General features: G+C 45.0%; 1 protein-coding gene across 7 annotated transcripts in view; it reads right to left on the bottom strand.

Moving 5' to 3' along the window:
• Nucleotides 1-22299, bottom strand: part of EVL (Enah/Vasp-like) — a 161957-nt gene that overhangs the window by 131613 nt on the left and 8045 nt on the right. For 2 of the 7 annotated variants that reach the window (XM_063332899.1, XM_063332902.1), the window contains exon 1: nt 1478-1509. The exons of 1 other annotated variant lie outside the window; for it this stretch is intronic. In XM_063332899.1, the coding sequence (XP_063188969.1) occupies nt 1478-1494 (17 nt within the window). In that variant the 5' untranslated portion in view covers nt 1495-1509. Of the gene's footprint in view, nt 1-1477; nt 1577-3603; nt 3832-4072; nt 4295-22299 lie in introns of those variants that run through there. 4 more of the 7 variants (XM_063332900.1, XM_063332896.1, XM_063332901.1 and 1 more) reach the window with 4 other exon arrangements.

The following is a 22299-nucleotide window of genomic DNA, read 5'->3' as shown; positions in this document are numbered from 1 at the left end:
AAGAGGCTTAGGTATCAGAATCCCTGAGTTCAGTACCAGTTCTGCAGCTCAACTCCATCACGAAATGCTCATAGGCAGGGTCAGCTCAACGCCTGCTCAAAGACAGAGGGATCCCCTACTCGCAGGAGCCACCGCCTGACGCTGCCTTGGGGACCAACAGGTGAGAGGTTCCACCCGCACCACGGCACCCAAATGCTTTGCCTGCATTTTGAACTTTGCTTTCTATTCATCAGTGGGTTTTGTTTCCTCTGTTCATAGCCAGCTCCTTGAGAGACTCATTTTCCCTCCTGTAGCGTTCTCAGTTTTGCGCGGTGGATGGGGGAATAGAAGATGCAGTTAAAAATACTGCGATGCCATGGTGGGCGGTGTGTCAGAAATAGACAGACACTAGCTCCCTGCGAAGAATACCAAGTAATATCCCAGAAAGATAAAGGCAACAAAAGAAAGGAAAACGCATTTGTGTGCTGCTGCTGGAGAGCTAAATCTGGACTGAACGTACCAAATGAGGAGTATTGCTTGTGGCCAAGTGCACCATCCATCCGCCTGTTGGCTTCCACATGCAAAGTCATCTTACGACAGTGAAGTCAGCAGGAGATTATAAAAATGTGGCTGACGAACAATGTTGCCTCCAAATATAAAGAAACTGTACACGAGTTTGGGGTTTTATGAAGACGGTGCAGAAAATCAGTAAGAAAATGGACCCAACTGGTATCGCATAGAAACCAGCAGCCTATATAAACTGAGAAGGGGCTTACCTCCTTTAACCCTTGCTTTAAAAGCAATCGAAGTTTTTCAGGGGATATTAGATTCTTCCCAAGAGGAAGATAAACCAAGCTTGGCTGATGCAAGGAACTATGAGATTATTATTTGATGGATTTACCCCCTATTTTTTCCTGAGGCTTAAGTCTCTGCTCATCCCAGTAACCATGGGGGTAACATTTCATCCCAAAGGGCTTCACAAATAAGTGTTTCACAAACAGCACACCAGGGTCACTTACAGCCCTGAAGCAAGACCCTCCTGCAGAGAGGTCCTGCGTATGCTTAACACCTCACAAAAACACCCCGCCACCATTTCGCCAGGGAAGTGAAGAAGGCTGCATCAAACTGAAACCGCTGGGGGAACTCGGGCAGCCGGACCCCTGTGACACCTCTTGGCATTGGGCCGGGGTGCCACGACCCCCACTGCCCACCCGGGGCGTCCTGCGGGTCTTTGAGGCCCAGCCTGGAGGCAGGGAGAATAATGTAGAATAGCACATACAGAAATGACGTGCATGGGTTTGCCCGAGCAGGTACCAGTTGGGGTCACCGCTTCTCTAGATACTTGGGTACCCAAGTAGGTGCACCGAAAGATGGAGTCAGCTGTGCTTCCGCAACACGCAAGAAAGCACCTGACTGCAGGTCAAAGTCAAGATGACAGATGAGTGCAAGCTTATGTTTTACACACACGGAAAATGGCACCTGTAAACTGCAGGCCCACCGAGGACCAGGGGCCATTGGTCCAGAGAAAAGGGCCATCTACTTCTTCATCAACTTTGCTTCCAGGAGCCCATGGGAGTGAGACTTCCACCCCGCTGCTCAAGTAGACCCTCTTCTTTTTTTCTTTATCTTGCAAGATACATTTTGATCCCATCAAAATGTAACATAGCCACAGGCACGAGAACAATCATACCATAAAAAAAAAAAAAAAAAAAAAATCAACATGCAGATACAACCTTAACAAAACACCACTGAAAAGCCTAATAAAATAAATGCCATTTAAACACTGCTATGCAGAAACTACAGCCCTATCAGTGCAGAAGATGTAAAAGAAAAGGTCTAGCAGTCTGCACATCAAAGGTTAATACTATTTTCAAAGCAAGCCTAAGAGAGGGCGGCAAGTAATTTAATAAGCCTAATGGGTGTGTAATCAGCATTTGACCATTTTTGCCATAAAAGTAGGAGTCCTCCTGGCCCAAGATGTCTATGAAAGCCACTGAAAGACAGCTAAGGCTTTCAGAACGCATTTTTTTAAAAACACTTTTTTTTCTCCTGGTGTAGATTTATTGAGAGTTTCACTCTATTAAGAATAGGAGCCAACCAACTGGGTGAAATACAAATAACTCTGCCGGCATAGTAAGCGGCACAGTAAGTTTGGGGCCCATTCGCAGCTTAATTTACTGCCAACAATCAGCGATGTCAAGATTTCAAGCATCTCCTGACAGCCCTGTGACAACTGCAGTTACACAGCATTATCTGGTCTTCCAGTAAAATCTTTTCCCTCAAACAGCATCACACCGCATCTCACAACAGAAGTATAGACCGTCAGCCTGCTTCCCCTCAGCTTTTATGGCTGAATCAGGACATTTTGGGGGTGGTGGGGTGTCCTGTGGTTGCATTTGGCACTGCTCCCTTCCACATAGAACCGACCAGCAAGACACAAAACAGGGGAAATTGCCAATATATGAAATGCTTTAACAAAAGGCAGAAATATTATAGCAATATTTCATCTGAGGTTAGGAAGTTTAATTTGACAATATTTGATACAGATTGCTCATTGTCTAGAGATAGAGAATCCATCCTCCCCTCTAGTTGCATACTTGGTCAAACAATCTCTTTTTTGGATCAAAAAAGTAAAGGGCATTTTAATGATACATTATAATAATGATATTCAGCCAAACACATCATGAGGTGATCCCCATCTGCTGTTACAACATCGTCACCCCTTTATCTGGACAATTTTACAACAGAAGTTGTAAGAACTGAACACACGAAGCAAAACAAATTAAAAAGAAAAAAAAAAAAAAGTGAGGCATCCCCGCCCCACAACTACTGACCAGAATTTTTTCAAGTCCAATATTGTTTTATTGCAGGTAAAATAATCAACTGTTAGTCAGGGCAGAAATTCTGTTTCATGTCTTCAAAAATCTGTCACGGTTTTAAGAGACCTCAGTGCTTGCATAAGGATGGAGTTATATCGGGGGTGGGGATGGAGGAGGAGAGGGGGCAGAGGCAATACTGAGCAGAACCAATATCAAATAAAAGGTGCTAATTTTATACTCTAACAATCACAGTTGCTCAAATGTTTGCAAACAACAAACCAACCCCAACAAACTTAACCATATTGTTATTGTAAATGTAATTCTTACGGAATACTGCAGCTACAGGATTATGAAAACCAGACATGTATACTCTGCAGCAGCATAAAATATAATCCTGTATACAATCCAAGCATCAATTTTCTCTTCTCTATCACAATCAGTATTCTATCTCGCAGGAGCATCTGTCAGATTCTCCGGAACCAAAAATAGCAAAGACCCTTTTAAACAGAACAGTTTCTGGTTTTTTATTTATAACTACACTGTACTCGCCGCTTCTGGCTGCACGGCGATGAAATTTGTGCAAGATATAATCAATTACCCAGCTTTGCACTTCATCATGCGGTTAGCTACCGTTACCTGCATCCTACCCTGCAAGCACTTCTCCCCATGCAGAGGGTCGAGATTTTAAAAACGCCAGAAATATTTGCACATCGAAGAACTAACTACAGAGCTGACTGACATTACACAGCAAAAACCCTGTGAGAACAAAACCCGAGCACGCTGATGTATAAAACAGAGAGCCTACCTGAATTCTTCAAATGCATACATGGCCTAGTAACTACCCAAATGCTCTGCAATTTAAAATAATCTTCTTAACGTGCAGGAGGACCATTTAGTTTGTCAAACCGCAGCAAAATGCATAATGACGAGACAGTATATTTGAAATATTCGGAAGAGAAAGGGTATGCAGATACTGGCCTGCAGCCTACAGCTCAGCCAGCTGCTGACAAGCAGCAGCTAACAGGGAAAGGCGATAGAGTACCATGTGATCATTCCTGCAAGTCTGATTAATGCAGTATACTCCAAGAATACAGGCTGATATCTTTATTATTCAAGCCAAATAAGTCAAATACTGCACACGACAGGCTCCACGGCTTAAATTATCATTCACACGCCGCATCGACATCAGTAAATTAAAGCGGAGGACACTAAAGAGCTAAGTATATATCGCAACCGAAGAGATTAATTAGGCCCATTCAAGCTGATTTTCTTACCTTGTAGTGATATTTTAGTCTGTGTTTTTATTCATCTAAACCACCAGTGATGGAACAAAAGACTGCAGCCACAAACCTCCCTTTCCATGAATGCCAGAACATTTTAAGTAGTTTATCTGCTAGAAATCATTTCCTCTGTAGTCTATCCCCAACCACTTTAACTCCTTCAGCCCTGAATTCGTTGCCATAAATCCTATTTGCAACACCACGCGGGCTTTTTAGGGCTTATAGGGTTAACACCACGAAATCGCGGCAGTGCCACTGAACGAAGCGGGATAAGAGCCAAAGGAGTCATATCTGCGAAATCAAAGACAGGAGATGGGAAGGAGGAAAGTTGAGAATTTCGTGGCATTGCAGTGTGCGAGAGAAGATGCTTCAGCTGCCTAGCAACAGCGCACGCAATCTCCACGGCAACAGCGCAGCGAGTGCTGGGGTCAGAGCATCCCTGCCGCACATGGGGGTGACAAGCCGGAGACACCCACCCACGGCCCAGCCATAGCATCCCTGCGCCAGCCACCCTGCACCAGCGGGACCTGCCCCAGTGCCAGTGGCCAGCGGGAAGAACCGGGAGCCACGAGGCACCCTGGGCGCATGGGTGAAGTTTGGAACCTATGTAGGGTGGTCCCACTGAAGCAGGGGATGGAGGCACATGGGCACACTCCTGGAATAGCTCAGCGATGGGCAATGCATCTGCTCCTTCAAAATAATGTGTCCCGGCAGCGTTGCACGCCCTTGCCGAATAAACACAGCTCACGGGGCAGCGGAGCAGACCCCAAAACACCAGGAGCCAGAGCTCATCATTCCCACAGCAAGCCCCTTGGAAATTGTGGATGTCTAACAAACACAGGCTGGATGACCGCCATTATCCATTCACTCAGGGATCGCACAGGTTTTATTCATGGAAAGACTTTGCCAAGGCCTCCACCAGCCCCAGGTGAACTCGGCAGCGTGCTCGGGAGGGATGGGAGGAGGTTTATGCGCTCAGTTGTGCGCGCACTAGATTAGACTCATCATCTCCGCCACAAGAGCATGCAGCCACCTAAGGATGCCAGCATAGGCCAGGCAGAAGGGGAACGGGCTTGGCCACTGAGCCGCAGGCTGCAGAGCGGATTATGGGAGAGGATTGCTGGAAAGGACAGAGATTCAAATCCTGGGAAATCAACGCCCCACCTGGGCAGGAGAGATGATGGGGCAGTGGGAGAACGCGCTGCCTGGGAAAGTCAGGAGGAGGCAGCAAATTCAAAGTCACCTCTGGGGCCGCTCCCCACCTCGGCTTGCCTATTTCTTTTCCTGCTAGGGCTGGTCTCCAGTACAAGGGAACAGTTTCTCACACGGAGTAGTTTGGCTGGAGCCTGGAACATCCAGACCCAACTACAGTTCCTGAGGTTCACCCCGCTCTGGGGCAGTTTCTGCCCCACTGATCTACAGGGTTCAGAGACTGGAAAAGCATCCCAAGTGCAACCAGCCACATCTCCTCGACACAGCAACCTGTGACAAGCTGTGGTAACTGTGGCATCCCACAGCTCTGAAAGAGTATAGGCAGAAAGGGCTGGGGTGAAAGGGAAAGGCGCTCGTGGCAAAAAAAACCCAGCACTGGAAACAAAAAATTTTCTACGTTTATTTGGGACATTTTCCACGTTTATTTGCAGTAGTGACCTTGAGTTTGGTTTTATTTCCTTTTAAACAAATGTGATAGTGTTAAGTGACAATAAAGGCACGCTGTAGGAACACCAAAACACATGCAGTCACACCATCTGACAGAAATTAATTATTCCATGTGCATCCAAAAGAGAGGGACTGCGAGGCAGGTGCTTCTAGCTATAGCCTAATAGAAGATTAAAAGTAACAGAGAGGAGAACAATACAACCATAAAAAAAAAAATAAATTAGTCCTCTTCCATATTTAGGCTGAGCTTCACTAGAAGAATGCTTACTATATACAGTACCAAGCAGCCGGGCACGGGTGAGGCGGCCCCTTGCACACAAGCGTTCTGCTGCTGACTTAGTAGGAAACAGGTTTTTACCTTCAAAGTCAGAGCCAGCCATGATCCCTCATGGCAAAATGAGGAAAAGTCTCAACTTCTGGTTTTTTGCTCATCCCAATCTTCCTCTAACTTGAATTCAAGCGGAAGAGGGCTGTTTTTCACTTGAAATGTGTTTATTTTTCATGCTAGCTAAAAAAAAAACCACAACCCTTCTACAGAAGTAACAGCAAACGCAGTGTACTGTTTCCCTGAAGTATTCATTCTCCTTGAAACAGTGTTGACAAAATCACTGCCTGGTCTTCCTGTTTCTGCAACTTCTTAAGTGCCACTGTGTAAATAAATAGTCAACTGCTCAAGTCAAGGATTCCCTCACCAGTGAGTTCGCTGTGAAAGACTTGAAAGGCAAACGCTCTCCAGAAAGCTTTCAGATTCAGCAGCAGGTCAGTCGCTGCTGAAAGGTTTCAGTACGATAACTTTTTTTAACTTAATTTTTTTTTAGCCGGCACTTTCACAACAGCTCGCAGCACAACAGACAGCGAGACCAGGGCTCCTACCCTGTGAGATAACCAACAGTGTCATTTCTGGTTAATTAATTGCCAGGATTCCCATATTAGACCGTCAGATGTGAGACCATCATGTCATATTGTCGACACGAATGAGGCTCAGCGTGCCATTACCTAACAGAACTCGCAGGGCTTTTCTGAAAGTCACGTGAACACATACAATGGCCAAATACATAAATAAATGCAGGATTATAATACCTCCTTATGACTTTTTAGCAAAGATGACCGTAACTTCTCATGCCCTGAGCCAGACTGAAGGTCTCGAGAAGCAGACAGAAGGTATGTCAGAAACCACAACCAGCAACGAAATTTTTTACGAGGAGGAGTTGTTTATTTCCCGCCTGGCTCTATAATCAGGCCAGACCTTGGAAGAAAAATGTCCCGCGCTTTACCACAAAATGAAATTACATCACGGAAAAGAAAAATGACACTAAACATATTTGAGGTGGGGCAACTAATGTAACGGGAACTGAGGGACCCACATCCCACCTTCTGATCCAGGGCCAGATAAACGTGGTAATTGAGGGGTCTTTCCCACTGAAAATCAGTAGCTTTTGGAAAAAAAATTGCAGTTTTAATTCCAGGCTCTAACAAACAAGTGAGACCATGACAGAAGTGGTTATCCTTGATGAAAGTCTGACAAAAAAGCAAAGACAGAATCATAGAATGGTTCAGGTTGGAAGGGACCTTAAAGGGATCATCTAGTTCCAACCCCCGTGCCCTGGGCAGGGACACCTCCCACCAGACCAGGCTGCTCAAAGCCCCATCCAGCCTGGCCTTGAACACTTCCAGGGATGGGGCATCCACAACTTCCCTAGGCAGCCTGTTCCAGTGCCTCACCACCCTCACAGGAAAGAATTTCTTCCTGATATCCAATCTAAATCTACCCTCTTTCAGTTTGAAACCGTTACCCCTTGTCCTATCACTACACTTCCTGATAAAGAGTCCCTCACCATCCTTCCTGTAAGCCCCCTTTAGAATGCAAAAAAAAAAAAAAAAAAAAGCCTGGAAATACAACAAACCAGGGTAAGGCAGAGGACAATGGTGATATTTGTGGCTTTAGCTAGTATTTAAGTGGCATAAAAGGGCCTTGTTTCGATACTCTGCAGAACCTAGTTTCCCCAAGAATAACATCTTGCATTATTGGTATTCAGTACATCTGTGCATCAGTATTGGTCCTCTTGACCTGAGATTCCACCAAAGCCTTGGCCAGATGCTAGGTGACATTATCCGATCACAAGCGGACTGCGATATTTTAATGAGGTAACTATTTATTCCCTTGCTGAAGCAAGGGAAAAGCCACTAACAGAGCAGACTTCTGTCATTAAGCCTGTATTATCATTATGACGAATTGAAATTCAGACCACTAAAAAACCCAACTGCACTGAAAAATCCAGCATTCACTTCAATTCATGAGGACGAAAACAGAGAGGAGAAGGGAAATGAGCCAACACGAGCATATATAATGAGTGTACATCCACCACAGCTCTAACGTTTCTGCTCAACGGAGGATGTGGCAATCACAGACAGCACCCCAGAAAGATCTCCTTTCAGTAGGATTTTCTCTGAGTTCAAAAGTCTTTCTTGGGCTTAAGAAAATAAGATTTAGAAGGATTATTGAAATAGAAGAAGGAATGGCTACCTTAGTTTGTTCAGGTACTGGGAAAATTGTGGAAATAATTACAGTGCCCTAAAGTTTACCGAACAATGGTATATTCAATATTGGAGTTTTGACTCAAACCTTCAGCTGTTAAAGGGGAAGGTGGGTGGGAAGGAAATTAACTTTTTCCCCCTTCTTTTCATCAGTGGGATTTCTATTATATGTTGCCTTAAAACACTGTGAATTTTGATGCACAAGAATAGCCTGATCCACGTTTCAGACTGCTCTTTTCACTCTCTGGTCTTCAGTTTGACCATTGAAGTTTGAGTTTGTGACATTAACCTTCACCAAAAAAAAAAAAAAATCCTACCTGTGTTCCCTCCTCATTTATACAGCTTTAAATTACCACAGCACATGAATATCCGCGTAGCAAAAAAATCGCTTTTCACTCCCAGATTTGGCCCAAATGCACTTCACACTTTGCAAACCTTGAGGCTTGGCCGGACCACAGGACGGCTGACGTGAGGTCTTCCCCATGATTTTCTCCCACGGCTTTACTCTTATCATACTGGGACTAGCACATACCAGTTTCATTAACAGAGTCTCTGTGCCAGGCGCAGGCGAGCATACAGCATGGCACAGGGCTGAAATGGAACATTTTTACAAATACAGCCCCATCTGCCTTGTTTTAGTGTTTAAGGGAAGGCCCACTGGAGTGAACTAGAGAGAATGGGATTCTTACTGCTTTTCTAATCAGTCCCTGGGGCCAGCACCAAGCCACAACTCGCAACCCAACAGAACTGAGACTGTCGGGAGGAAAACTAAAAGCTTCATACGGATTATTAAGTTATCGATTACGGCCCTAGTGCCTGGAATACCCAGTCAAGTTCAGGACTGTACGCTGTTGATTGCCATATAATGCTGAAAATGGAAAAGGTCCCTCGCAGTTTTAATAGGCCAGACATAACAATCAGCAACAGATAAGGATATTTGTGGCCTTTCAATACCTCAAGGGGGCTTGTAAGAAAGATGGGGGCAGACTTTTTAGCAGGGCCTGTTGGTGATAGGACAAGGGGTAACCCCTTTAAACTAAAAGAAGGAAAATTTAGACTAGGTGTAAGAAAGACATGTTTTTTACAATAGGGAGGTGAAACACGGGCCCAGGTTGCCCAGATAGGTGGGAGATGCCCCATCCCTGGAAACATTCCAGGTCAGGTTGGACGGGGCTCTGAGCAACCTGATCTAGATGAAGATGTTGAAGATTCTCATTGCAGGGGAGGTTGGACTAGATGACCTTTAAAGGTCCCTTCCAACCAAAACTATTCTATGATTTGAGATAAATATCAAATTAGTAGAAGAGGAAATATGGTCATACCACTGAACATCCAAAAAACTAAGATTCAGCCTGTATAGGTTGCAAATGTTAGTTGTTTTGACTGACCAAGACTTGGGTATTCCTGCCTGAGTTTTCTGCTTATGAAAAATGATTTAAAACCATACAAAAACTCTTCCAAAGAAAAGTACACGGTTGCACAAATTTGAAGTGGAAGGCAGTAATGTATTATTTATTCTTAGATAAACAATTATCAACTACAGCTTTTTCAATCCAGCACAGACTAATTTGAATCACGTTGCACACAGAAGTCCCCTTTAGCAATTACGAATTACGCTGCCTCAATATTCACCTGACAGCCACAGCATCTTATACCTGCTACATGTTTGCTGATTAGTATCTTAATCTGTGCAAGCACAGAGCAGAAGACACAGAGGACTCTTTCAGAGAAAATATAAGGAAGTGTAGCCTTCCATTTGGAAACTTCCTTCAAGCTAGCAATAATTAGTCAATTTGTCCTTTTCCAAGTTGTGAGGGTTGAAGTGGGGGAAAAAAAAGAAAAGAAGTGGGAGGCTAAAACTAGACTTGCATTATCACCACTATCAACTGAAATGTCAACGGCTATTAAAACAGTATCTGAACAGACCACGGTCACCCACTAAAGCACACGCTGACAATAAAACATCTGGATGTTTCTGTGGGGTGTATACATCATGTATCAACAGCTACAAACCTGTGTACTTCGGACACGAATACGAATAAAGGTATTCACATACCACCATAAATACCCTGACTTCTTGCTATTTTCAACAAAACCAATGGCCTACATCTTACAAGCATTTAAATTATACAGCGGCATGTTTGCAGTCAAAGGCAGCAGCCAACATGAACCAAGCAACTTCCCACACACAGCTGAGTACGCTAATGCCTACTGAATTGGGGATTCATTATCAAATATATTGGCAGGACAGAAGTTATTCTGCATGGGAAATACCAGATTTACTTGACACCTCCTCTGGTAAACATTAGAAGAGTACTCCTGGTAACAACTGAGCCTTACGCTTTGGCACTCCCTAGTTAAATGGTAGGATGTAGACAAGGTAAAAACCAAGGCTAAGTTTTATCCTTCTGCTTCTGTCTGCCAAAAGTAACCTCACTGCAACAGATACAACTCCGTGGGTACCACGTATCTGTTGAGCAAGCTCTCTGCAGCACAGGATCACAGCGCCAAGGCCTTAGGAACTATTAGTTTACGGGGATTTTACATAGACATAATGTCAAAGCTCGGATCGGATCATGGCCCAGAATTTCACCCAGGACATGGAAGGATTATTCAGTGTGAGGCACTGATGGTAGAGAATTTGCTAAAAGCTGGCTGCATTGCTGTCACATTAAGATGTACACTGCCCCTGCTTCCACTAAAAAGGAAAAAATTTTTCTTTCCCTTTCAACCAGTGCAAAAGATGTCAGAATAAACATTTGAAGGATTTTTTTTTATTAAATACTGTGGAATTCTTTGTTCAGAAACAGCTTCTGACAGCAGCATCAGACATAAACCATAGCAATTTCAGAACGTCATTTGCTCACCCCCACGAGAACATACACAGGTTTTGATTCCTCCAAGGCTTCAGGACAGCCTAGCACCCATCTAGGTTCTACACACTAACCCATATGACCCGGCTGGCAGGAGGGAGATGCAAGTGGTGTGATGCCACTGGAGCTATGCTTCTACCCAGAGAAAGGTGACACCAACATCACACTGGTCAGGTTCTGGCCTACTATGTACTGACAAGTCTTGACTCCAGTAAGGCTTTTGACAGCGTCCCTCATCATACCCTCATAGACACGCTCATCACTGTGTGTAAATACATAATGGGGGAGTAAAGAAGACAGCCTCATCTCTGAGGTGACAGGCGACAGGACAAAGGGCAAGGGGCACAAATGTTGAAATACAGGAAATCCAATTCAAACATAAGAAGAAACTTTTCTACCATGAGGGTGGCCAAACACTGGTACAGGTTGCCCAAAGAGGGCCTTCACCATCCTTGGAGGTACTCAAAACTCAACTGGACAAGGTCCTGAGCAGCGGGTTGGACTAGATGATCTCCAGATGTCCCTGTCAAGTTCCACAACTCTCTATGACTCTGTGAGCAGGACCTTCCCATCCCTTGGGCATAGCACAGCTTGCTCCTAAAGTGTGCCTGGCTGCTACAGCAGCTGCTGCACAAGAAACATCAGGTCATTCCCACAACCTCTCCCCTTCGTGATAACTCATCTCACATGGAATTTATTTACTGATAACATATGCTCCCTGAGTAAAACACACATAGTGGAGGAAGATCCAAAGATCTGCATCAAAAGAAGCGTGGCCTGCAGGTCAAGGGAGCTGATTCTACCCCTCTAGTCTGCTCTCACGAGACACCCCACCTGGAGTACTGTGTCCAGCTCTGGAGTCCTCAGCGCAGGAAGGACATGGACCTGTTGGAACAGGTCCAGAGGAGGGCCATAAAGATGATCCGAGGGCTGGAGCACCACTCCCGTGAAGACAGGCTGAGAGAGTTGGGGTTGTTCAGCCTGGAGAAGGCTACAGGGAGACCTTATAGCAGCCTTCCAGTACCTAAAGGGGGCCGACAGGAAAGATGGGGAGGGACACTTTATCAGGGATCGTAGCAATAGGATGAGGGGTAACAGTTTTAAACTGAAGGAAAGTAGATTTAGATTAGATATTAGGAAGAAATCCTTTACTGTGAGGGTGGTGAGACACTGGCACAGGTTGCCCAGAGAAGCCATGGCTGCCCCATCCCTGGAAGTGTTCAAGGCCAGGCTGGATGGAGCTTTGAGCAGCCTGGTCTAGTGGGGCGTGCCTCTGCCCATGGCAGGGGTTTGGAACTAGATGGTCTTTAAGGTCCCTTCCAACCTAAACTATTCTATGATTCTAAGATTTATGTATAATCTTTAACAAAAAACATCGATGCATTAGACTACAACTTTGAGACTTCAAGCTGCCTTCTTCCTATAAGGCTGGAAGAGAGTTATGGGTGGCCACGAGCATATTCAATAACAACGGAGACAGCTCAGGGATGTCCATCTCTGAAATGCATGTGGCTTGGCAACACTGCGCTCTGCAAAGGGTCGGTGCAGTGAAGGCATGGGTTTCTGGCAGCTTTACCAATTTCTTTGCAGAGCAGCAGAAAGACCTAATGTTTTTTAGCCAGATACAGCAAGGAGATATGTTGTATGACATTCCATGAGAAATCAAAACCACAGTATGCAGTTTAAGTTGCAAAGTACTGTTTTAAATATCATATCTGTATCTTATATTTGTTCTTCACTTGAAGACTGAAAAACTGATTTTTTTTTTAAATTTTTTTTGAGAACCCAAGAAATATCACAACTCCTGCTCTCTGCTGCTCCTCCAAGACTCCTTGGAGAGGGTTCACTGATTTCTTCAGTGAAACATTATTAGGTCTGACACTTTAATTAAAGGTGGTGTCAAAATGAAGACAAAAATACCTTTTTTTACAGAAGCTGCATGTTACACTTTAGAGCCAAATGCATGTAAATTACAAAAAACAGGATCGCAGCAAAAGCCTTTACACAATCCATGAAACGGGTCAGCTTTCAGGACCCCACATCACCTGAACATCATCAGTTCTCCAGTTTCCAACACTATTGGGGATGAAATTCCGTTTCCTAACGAAAGGACAAGCACCGACACTCATAAAGAAGCCAAACAGTAACACAAACACCATGTGTTTGGGGCACTTTGCTTTGTTTTCCACATCCAGAGTTCTCCATCTCTCTCCTAATCTTCCTGCGAGTTATCTAACACGGGCCAGACTTCTGAGGTGGGGAACGGAAGAGTGAGCAAAGCCACGCCGCTCGCTTGGGGACTGTGCAGCAAAGTCACTGATGAAGTCTGAATTCTCATTTGGGCTCTGCCAACCCCCAGACCTCTGCTCAATGCACAGACCGAACTAGGGAGGTCTTTGACAAATCAAACCATTACAGCAACCTGCCCCAGCAGCCCCCGACCCCCATCCAGCCACCGCTACAGTTCGAGACCCAGCGATATTTCTTGCAGCCAGAAGAAACCAGGAGCGCTCAGGAGGGAGAGCAGAGCAGGAGGTCACACATACAAGCTACTTGTCCAGCTATAATTGCGTGGCTTATCATTTCTCAACTGAATGATCCCATTTTCTCCCTCTCTCTTTAAAAAACTACCTACTTAGGCTATACAACCGTGATTAACTACCTGTAGTAGAGCTAGTAGCATTTTTACAGCCAAGTAAGGAGCAGTAGTACAAACCGCCCTACATTACCATGAATCAAGCTTAGTACTACACCTATTGCCTCCCTACCTGTGCTGACATGGTCCCTTTCATCACTCAGGCTAGACCAGCAGGCAAGCCACGCAGAACACATCCAGTCTGTCTCACAACCGGGTCACAACCTTGGGAAAAGCAATGAGATGCACTTTTGTCCGCCCCAAAACTGCACAAAGAAGGTGTACAGGACGAGGAAAGGACAGCAGGGGAAATCAGGAGTGGGTTTTGCGCCAGAGGGGTCTTGGCTCCAGACCCACTGACTGTTTTTTTTTACACCAAACCCCAGAGTGAACTGCAGGAAACAGAAGCTTTTTCCTCCCAACAGTGCTCACTGCTGAAACATTGCATAGTCTTGCTGCCGTCCTGCCTGGCATTGCTGGGGGTTCAAAGCAGTGGCCTAAACCCAGGCGTCCAAGCACATGTACAGCACCCGGCATCCAGCTGGGCTCTGGTCTCCCACAGGGCATGTGCATCAGCCACACATCCATCACTTGGGTACTCCAGATCATTTGAAATGGAACTGGGCACCAATTCACTTTAGACAACTGACTCATATCTTCGAGTATTAAATATTTATTCATGAGCAAATCCTACTTCCCTCATCTTTGGAGGCAAAGAGAGGTGAGCATGACCTGTCCTCTAGCACGAGATACATTCGTCTTTCCAATGTATGAATGACTTCCAGAAGGAAATGGTCAGGTCATCACAGATAAACATCCCAGTCAAATCCTGGCTTAGCTAATTTCTAATGAATGAAGTCACAGAGCAGTCAGTGCAGCCCAGCGACCTTGAAAGGGAAGACAGAAGTAGCAAGGCTCTGCAAATGGATTCCCGAGACTCACAAAATGAGAGAACAACACAAAATCTCAAATACTACCCAAAACTTATTCCCCTTGCTCACAAAATTCCTACTAAGCTTCCAGCCCCAGACAGGCATCACTGCTCTTCCACATTTTGAACTCACATTTGTATCTCAGAGCACTGCAGATCCATCTAACTGACGCTTGCTCTTTCCAGCCCCACATTCCCAGTCGCATTCCTCCTATCTGCTGCAAATAGCTCAAGCTCTCTTAAGCTGCAAGTATCTTGCTTTCCCATCCACTGCCACAGGCACTACCACTCTTTTCTCTGCTGCCTCAGGCTGCCATTAGACGAGCACAACATTAAGTGACATCAGCATTATCAGGCAGTGTTGGTGCCTGGGAAATACAAGCAATGCTGGCCCCTGGGGCTGCCCCTGCTCCGGGCTCACCACCCCCTCCACCTGCCCTTTCTCCAAAGACATGCCAGCTCCAGCTGACTATTACCTTTGGCACTGTAGTGGTGGAGGGCCGAGGACAGAGATGAGCCTGCACAGCTGCCTCCCCACCTCCTCAGAAGCAGAAAGGTGGAGTGGAAAAGAGCTGCGATGTATGTAGGGCCAGTAAGAGCACAGGAAGGGCAAGGACAGGTCAAAGGAAACCCACTAAGGACAGTGGAGGAGAGGATGCGATATCCTGGGGAGAAGGATAGTTTGGACCCTTTGGGGATGTAAAATCTGAAGGATAGGTACTAGTTCCACAGCCAGACTGTGTCGACCTCACCTTCTGTTCCTTGACTTCTCAACCTCTCCAAAAACTACTATTATTTAACAGTGCCATTGATGCTTGAGGGTGTCCTTTCTGGTACCACAACAGCTCCATATGGCATTGTCCCAGGGCTCCAACACCAGCATGGCCTGGAGGTCCTCCTCCCTCAGGTCTTCACTAAATTGTGTGGTTTAAGTCTCTGCAATATGTTTATATTCCACTGGCTTATCATATGGACAGGGGATTCAGCAACAGCCACAGTGATTTTTAGCTTATAATCACAACTTTCTTCTCTAATCCCTCTTCCTCTTTCAACTACCTCTTCTGAAACCATTTCAAAATGCCACTAAGATAATCTTCTCTCTCCTCTCTCGTTCTCCCCTCGCAACTCCAAGTCTAAAATGCTTCTGTCTCTGACACCTTCCCATAAGTTTATTATTTATCTTTGTCATGCAGGCTCTTTTATCCCACCATAGTTCCCAAGGCATCAGGAACATAAAGGAAACATTCCCAAGGAGTGTAAGGAACAAAAGGGTGATGGCAGATGCGATTATTCCTAAACAATCCCACACTTATATAAACAGAAGGTAGCACGCAACAAATGAGTAGTGGAAAAAAAAAAGGGGGGGGTATAGAAAAGTAATTATAACAAAAATGTATGTGAATCTGCTCAGGAACCCTGAAATACCAGGATTTTTTCATTTTACATTTGAAAACCTGCTTTCTCTACATACTTTGGACCAGAGGTCCAAAGGGGTCTTTGGCCTCTTTTGACCAGCATATTGGGCTTTCTTCCAGCAAATATTCTTGGGGAGGGGAAAAAAAGGCATGCAACCAACCCTTGAAGTTATCACTGTACAAACACAGGAGATTCCTTGCTGAAGAACCGTATAAAGGAAACTGTCACGGAGCCAAAATATTCTCTTGTGACAGCCAAGCTTCTTGCAACTTCCCAAATAAGGCCATGACTTTAAAGAGCATGTCTTTTCAAAGCCTCATTGATTTTCATCGCCTCATGAAGAAGCACATTGTTTATGTGTCTGGGTGTGCTGATACTAAAACAGGATGAGATGGGCACAGCTCGGTGGTTCCAAAGCCTGGTTTCCAGACAGATTGAACCGAATAATCACGGGAAGCTTCTAGAGGCTGACAGCACCCTTTGGCCACTGCTTTGGAGTGATTCCGTGTGCAAGCTGAAACTAGAAGGTGTGAAGATGCTAACAGGGACAGCCAGCATTTCCTAGTACTCTGCAGATGATTGATAGATTTCAAGCAAATTTTGAAGCACAATATTATATTCCTTTCAACCTCTCAAAGTCCAGAGACTTTTGCATCAAAGGTAGAGTTCATGTTAAAGTGCAGGCCAAGTTTCAGGTCATTTCTTTACTTTTCAAATACCGGTTTACTCATCTTCAGAGAAAGGAAAAAAAAAAAAAGGTATGGGATTAGATCAGCTTTGCTATATCTAGTTCATATTTATTATCCGTTATCTTCCTGAATAGCTTCAGTTTGGCAAATTGTTGAAAATAATCAGGTGCTTCCATTCTGCTACTTATTTTACACTTGAAGCACAGCACTATAAAATCAGATTGTTTTTGCACAATCCTTTGAAAACAAAGCAAGCCCTTAAAAAACACCCTACAGGAAAAACTAGCAGGTCTCAGCCGTTCCAGTTGTCTCATCTTTGCAATTATCATGTGTCCATTCCTGTAATAATCAAAGGGCAAAAAATACACTCACAGAACTTTAAAGTCATGGATGGAAAAAGAAGAAAAACGGCAAGAAAGCGGGTCAGCAGAGCTTGTGTATATTGAAAGCACAAACTACTTAGGTGACGGCTATTCAGAAGGTACATGCTGTAGTACTGCATAGGCACAAAGGAGAGAAAAAGCCAAAGGAAATCGGTACAAGCCGGTACAAGCCGGAGCCAAATAATGCATGACAGTTGTAGCTAACCATTGAGCAAATCAAACTTGGTGGTATCTGACTTCAAGCCACTCCATCAAGACTCGTGACTTCTGGTCCATGTGGTACGTAACCCAAACGGAGAGCGAAGTTCCGGCGTATGAACAGTGCTGGAAGCAGGCTGTCTCTTGCACAAAGGGTTCACCTGAGGAGAAACAAGTCCCCACCTTCTCCACCTTGATCACACATTCACACTCCTGCCTCTACCCTGTGGAGCACCATGCAGACACAAACCGGGCCAAAAGCTGCCTAATCCAACAGAAAACTGATGGATTTTCTTTGGCTGGATTAACAAATTAACAAGACATTCCACAATGAAATGATCATGAAGTGCCACGCAAGGAGAGTGGTGGGAAGGTCCTTCTGGAGTCAGAGGGAATCAACACATAATTACACCCGTTTAGGCAGAACTAACAAACTGTCCTGTAGGGTTTATCTACATGAGAAAACTCTAGAAAGGTAATCTGAATTAACATTTCTGTAATGAATCAAACCACATTAGATCCCTGCAGACACACTCATTATTAATTAAATCAACCCTATTTCATATTTAGTATAATTTACTTTGATGTGAATTAAGCTTAATCAAATTAAGGTCACTTGAACGCTGAATCACAGAATATATACAATGGTTTAATTTAGTTTACCTAATTTACATTCACATTTTAGGTGATTTGGATTAATTTTCCTTCACGTCCTTGTGCAGACAGCTTTAGAATAGAGGGAGACAGCAGAGAACAGAAGAGATGCTGGAAAACTCCCCCCAAAATCAACAGTTTTGAGCTGTCAATGAATTCATTCCCCAGGAAAGGGGTACTAGAAGCTCTGTATCCTGCTGGCAGGGCCTCTGTATGCTCACTCTCCATGAAGGCTCTCCCTTGTCTCTCCATCTTTACTAAAGTTCCGCCGGAGCCCAGAGGCTGGAGAGAGAGACTCAGACCCTGCAGGTCTTCTCTTCTCCATCCTCCTGCATTTGCAATACCTGACAAGATGTTGATGGGCCATCAGAAATGCACGTCCTGGAGGAAACTCAAGGAAGCTGAGGCATTTGATGTGGTTGTACCTTAAATAGCAGGTCACTAAAATATTTCACGTGTTTTGTACTATTAGGAAAACACAGCAGTTATCAAAGTTGTTGCTTTTAATAAAATAAAAATGCCTGCTTCTTTAGGCAGATGTGTTAAAGTCACTTGTCATGTTTGTTCACAGTTTTAAGGTCTTATTCTAGTTTTGCTTACCCTGCTCCAACACTTGAAAAGTCACCACAGCGTGACTAGCAAACTCCCTTCACATTCCTCTTACGTGACTATGCTTTTTACCATTAAAGAGATTTTTCTGTACATGCAGCTGCGTAGACAAATGCACTCTGTCGTATTTAGGGCACCAGTCATCTAATATTTTCTGCGACGCAGGTACCATCTGTGAAGCTGAACTGCAGTTTAGGCCTATCATATTGACATGGGTGTGGGGGAATCAGAGATGGAAATTGATATTAGATTATAATCCCACTACATTCAAATAGCAGAGGAGGACCCTAGCAAGGCCAGGCTCAACCACAGCCTCTAATACCCAAGAATACCTCCAAAATGTTTGTTCGGGGAACCTTTCACTGTGCTGTTTGTTTTGCAGTGTCCACTCAGGATTACCATCTTTTAAGGGTCACAAACGGCGTCCAAACCTCCGAAGCAAAAAGATGAACGGACCCTGATGGCTCTAACAGATGACAGCTGGTATCAGGGTGTGACTAAGTCTGCAGGGACCGACTTTGACCAAAGTGACAAAGAGATCAAAGACTGGAGACCAGCGTCAAGAATATGAGGCCATAGAAAGCATTCCTGAGTAAGGAAGAAGGACCATTGTTTTAGCAATTTAGCATGGAAATCCTTAGCAAACCACTGGGCTAATCAGGCCGTGCAGTGATTTCAATTTGAGCTCCTGGAAGCATGACATCCCCCCCGAGAGGAGGGTTGGACATGGAGCATCATTTCCATCTGGGCACCGCTGGCGTGATGCTGACACCCATTTACACAGCTCCACGGTGAAGCGGTGCAGGGGATGGAGCCAGCTGAGAACACCAGCGCTCTGCTTTCAGACTGGGAGCACTGACTAAACCGGACCCACAGCAGTACCGACACCAGAACCCCCGCCACGCTTGGGACGGTGGTGACAGAGAAATGCACGATGCGAGGCATTCACCCCGCACACCTTTGAACAAGCTTCGTAGCTTCAGACATGTCCTTGTGGGTGTTTATTGCTCTTGAAAACTCATTTCCACCCTCCCTGGTTTGCTGCCTGGCTCAGTCTCTCCTCTGCTATTTCTGTAACGCTCTCATATTTAATACCATGAAATTTTAATGTAGTATGCTGGCTCAGGTTTTTTGAGATCCCGCAAAGGGTTGCAGTCACACGGTTCTGGCACTATTTTTGTTTAGCAAGACAGGACAGAAGAGACGAGCAGGCCCTTGCAGCTCATCCTCAGGCAGCTGGTGAGGAGCACAAGATGAGGGGGTGTCCCCTGGGGTCAACACAACAGGCCCAGTGGGACCCTCCACACACACACATTCCTCAGTCAGGCTAAACGCTCTGCCCATCTTTCCACTCATTCATTATCTCCATTTTGGCTCACGAAGCCCAGAAAGGGGAGGACCAGCCCCACCAGGGCAGCTCCACCATTCCCTGCCCTCCCCACCACTTCCCAGCAAACCCGCTCCTTGTACCACCCACCTGCCACCTCCTCTCCCCTGAGGGCAGGGCTTGGCATTGACTTACTGCCAGGTTCTTGCTTAATAGTTGTTCGTTTGGGAGGGGAGCATTTCACACAAGAGATGCTCATGTTCCTCTTTGTGTATGTTAAAAGTGAGGACTTCCATGCAGAGGACAGGAATAGGGCAGCTTGTGGCTCCCTTCCTAAAAGCTACGACATCTCCCCCGCTGAGCTCTGCCCTCAAATGAAGAAGCGAGCCTTCACCGCTCCATCAGACCCCAATCCCATCAATACTTGCACAGACACTTAAATTTATTACGGTCAGTGGCCTTATCACAACGGTCATTAGGTTCACAAACATCAAGGATGCTGTTCCCAGTAATAAGGTCAAGAATGTGTACAAGTCTTTTCAAGATTAGGACCTTAATGCCGTAGCATTGGCCGGCTTTCCTCCTGCCTCCAGCATTACATGTGGGCAGCTGAAATCCCTAAGGATGGAGGGGGGTGACCATCTCCGGGCTGACTTGCAGGTAGAGCAAGGCACTACTCGGGGCTGCTCCTGGGCATGTGATGAGCTAGATGGCCCCAGGGATCACCACTCACCATGGCAATCTTGGGGGCAGTTGTACGTGATTCATATGCTGCAAGCTAGTATTTGACCGCTCAACACCAATTAAAATGAATAAATACAAAGCCAAGAGTCAGCAGGTCAGGCTCTAGGAGGATCCACCACAACGCCGGGCTACCAGTGGAGGCATCAGGAGGATCCACCACAATGCCGGACTACCGGTGGAGTCATAAAATGGTGTTGTGAGTTATGGATTGCTCTGGTAGCAGCTGACAAAGCAGCACTTCAGTGAAGTCCTCTAATGGAAAACACTGCACGTGTCAAAGCAAAATTAAGGGATGAAACTCCTCGTTGGAGGATGTTCTTACTACCAGACAAGCAAAACAACAGACGGGGACAGATATAGGACATTTTATCACACGTACAGGTAAAATGAATATAAGACCATGTTGTCTCTGACTAGTCAACGAAATTAATTGCCTGAGAATAGCAAGGCTGATTTTTTTGGATGACTCAAATCCCTGCTTCTCAGTGTAACAGTGGTAGGATCAAAAATTGACTTAGATTCACCTGGATGATCTATTTAGTTATTTAATAGAAAGATTAGCATGCAAATGTATTGCAGCACTCAACACTAATTCATGACAAAGTCAGAATATTAAAGTTACCTCATTCTGTCAAAATATGCTAGTCCAGTGTTTCTCTCATTTTAAATCACAAATCCTTTTCGGAATTCACAGATTATCTCAAATCCCAGCACTGTTTGGCAGGTGGGAACGAGAGTGACAGACAAAACAGAGTCATTTAATAAAATGATGATGATTTTAGTACCAAAAACTGCGTAATAACAGCAGTAAGAAGCTAATGGGCATGGGTACATACATACAAACTGCCTGAAAATATGTGCATACGTGGATGATTTTAATTTCCTCGTTTCTGATTTTCAAACTCTCTTTTGATGTCCTGTGCTCCACAAACCACAAGTGAAGTAGCGCTGGTCCACTCAGTGGATGGACTGAAGACATATTCCTACTCATCCAGCACAGATGTAACCGACTTATTTCCAATTACAGCTTTTTCACTTGAATTTACTTATTTAAGCTAACCTTTTATCATGAGCATTCAACAGTCCTGGCTGTGTTTAGCTGTTCCTGCTGCGAGCAAACACACACCCACGCAACGTCCCTGCAGCCAACCCCCTGATCTGCGTACAGCTACGGGGGAAAAAAAAAAAAAGGATACAGCATGCAATTAAAGGGATTAGGGTGGCCACGGCCCTGCTTCTTGCTAATGCCATTTCAGTGTTATTTTCTAGATCCCCTCGTTACTGAGGGAGTGGCTTACCGACGAGGGATAAAGGAAGGAAGCAACACACATGCTGACTAAGAAGAAGCAGCGAATGATGGGAAAGGCAAAAGAAGAAAGAGGAGGAAGGAATGAATGGACAGCAATATATAAGGAACTTTACCATAATGATTAGCGCTCAGCATAAATATGCTTGTCATCCTCAGAAATGCTTTTTGAACTCCATTCTAGCAAAGCAAGAGCTTGAACGGGACCAAATTAAGCATATCCTTAAATCCTGTGCTAGACTGAGACCTAGCTGCTTAATCG

Source organism: Chroicocephalus ridibundus, chromosome 4, assembly GCF_963924245.1.
Source record: "Chroicocephalus ridibundus chromosome 4, bChrRid1.1, whole genome shotgun sequence".
NCBI lineage: Eukaryota > Metazoa > Chordata > Aves > Charadriiformes > Laridae > Chroicocephalus > Chroicocephalus ridibundus.
The sequence above is the reverse complement of the archived record's forward strand: the minus strand, read 5'-3'. Positions and strand labels throughout refer to the sequence as shown.